Below are 1,030 nucleotides of genomic sequence, written 5' to 3'. Positions count from 1 at the left end.
AAGGGGGAAAAACAAACAAGTGGGATTAGGAGAAGGGCCGCAGTTAAAAAAGAGTTAAAAAAAATAGAGGGAAAGATCAAAGCGCTGGGTAAAGGACTCTTCAAATTACACGTTTGAAGCTTTTCCATAATTCCAAGGCGACAGATAGATAACAAGCTGCACATTCCTTATCACATATGGAATCAATCTGAAAGGAGTCTCTTGATCAGAATCTGTTAATTGCAGTGACATATGATTTGGAAAGAAAACACAATTAATGACCCTTCATGTTAAGGCTTTGGGACGAGGCCACTGACAATCCGCGCTCTGCAGCCAATGTCAACTTTTTTTTATTGTTATTATTAGTATTGGTAAACTATTAAAGGGAGACATTCCTCGAGCCTCGGCGACTGTTTTGTCTCCGTTCCCGTTGCAGGTTTCTTCAGAAGGGGGAGGAGAAGAGAAGGGGACGGGAGTGCGTGCGCGCCTTTCCTTCAAGGTTTGGGGAGCTAAAATGATTTAGTACCTTGTCTGTAAATCTAATGACCTAAGGTGAGAAAAAATACTTCATCTTTTATTATTACCATTTGTGGTGAGCGTTACCAGGAAACAGCAGAACCCGTTTGAAATGGTAAATATATGTATCCATTTAAAACCCATTATTGCAGAGATTTTCCCAAAGCGAAATAAAGCCAATCTCCCCAATCCCATTTTCTAGCGCCCTCTGCCCACGGCTCCCCTTGGCTCCGCCGCCCCTTCCCGTGAACCGGGACTCCTGAGCCTCGGCCGAACCTTCCCCGGGGGGGAACAGCAGCGGTGGGTGCTCCGGGGCTGTTTGTGCATCGCGCATCCCGTAGTGTTGGGAAAGGAGGGAGCAACATTTTTGAAAGCTTTGCTCGGTCATTAAAAGGTAATGGCTTTGTTTTAGAAGGGAGAGAGGTTCATTTGAAGGTTATAAAGCATACACTTTAATAGGATCGAAGTGAAATTAGTTAATAAGAAAATGCTGGCCAGAAGCTCTCCGGGCTTTTAAGTGCTCTCCAGGCCATTT

General features: G+C 44.6%; 1 protein-coding gene across 1 annotated transcript in view; it reads right to left on the bottom strand.

The window, feature by feature from the left end:
* IRX3 (iroquois homeobox 3) overlaps positions 1-829 on the bottom strand; it is an 8,138-nt gene extending 7,309 nt beyond the window's left edge. Inside the window, exon 1 of the mRNA XM_009885074.1 lies at positions 712-829. Within this exon, the coding sequence (XP_009883376.1) occupies positions 712-829 (118 nt within the window). The remainder of the gene's footprint in view (positions 1-711) is intronic.
* Between the last annotated feature and the right edge of the window lie 201 nt (positions 830-1,030).

Source organism: Charadrius vociferus, unplaced genomic scaffold (genome assembly GCF_000708025.1).
Source record: "Charadrius vociferus isolate BGI_N301 unplaced genomic scaffold, ASM70802v2 scaffold475, whole genome shotgun sequence".
NCBI classification, from domain to species: Eukaryota; Metazoa; Chordata; class Aves; order Charadriiformes; family Charadriidae; genus Charadrius; species Charadrius vociferus.
The sequence above is the reverse complement of the archived record's forward strand: the minus strand, read 5'-3'. Positions and strand labels throughout refer to the sequence as shown.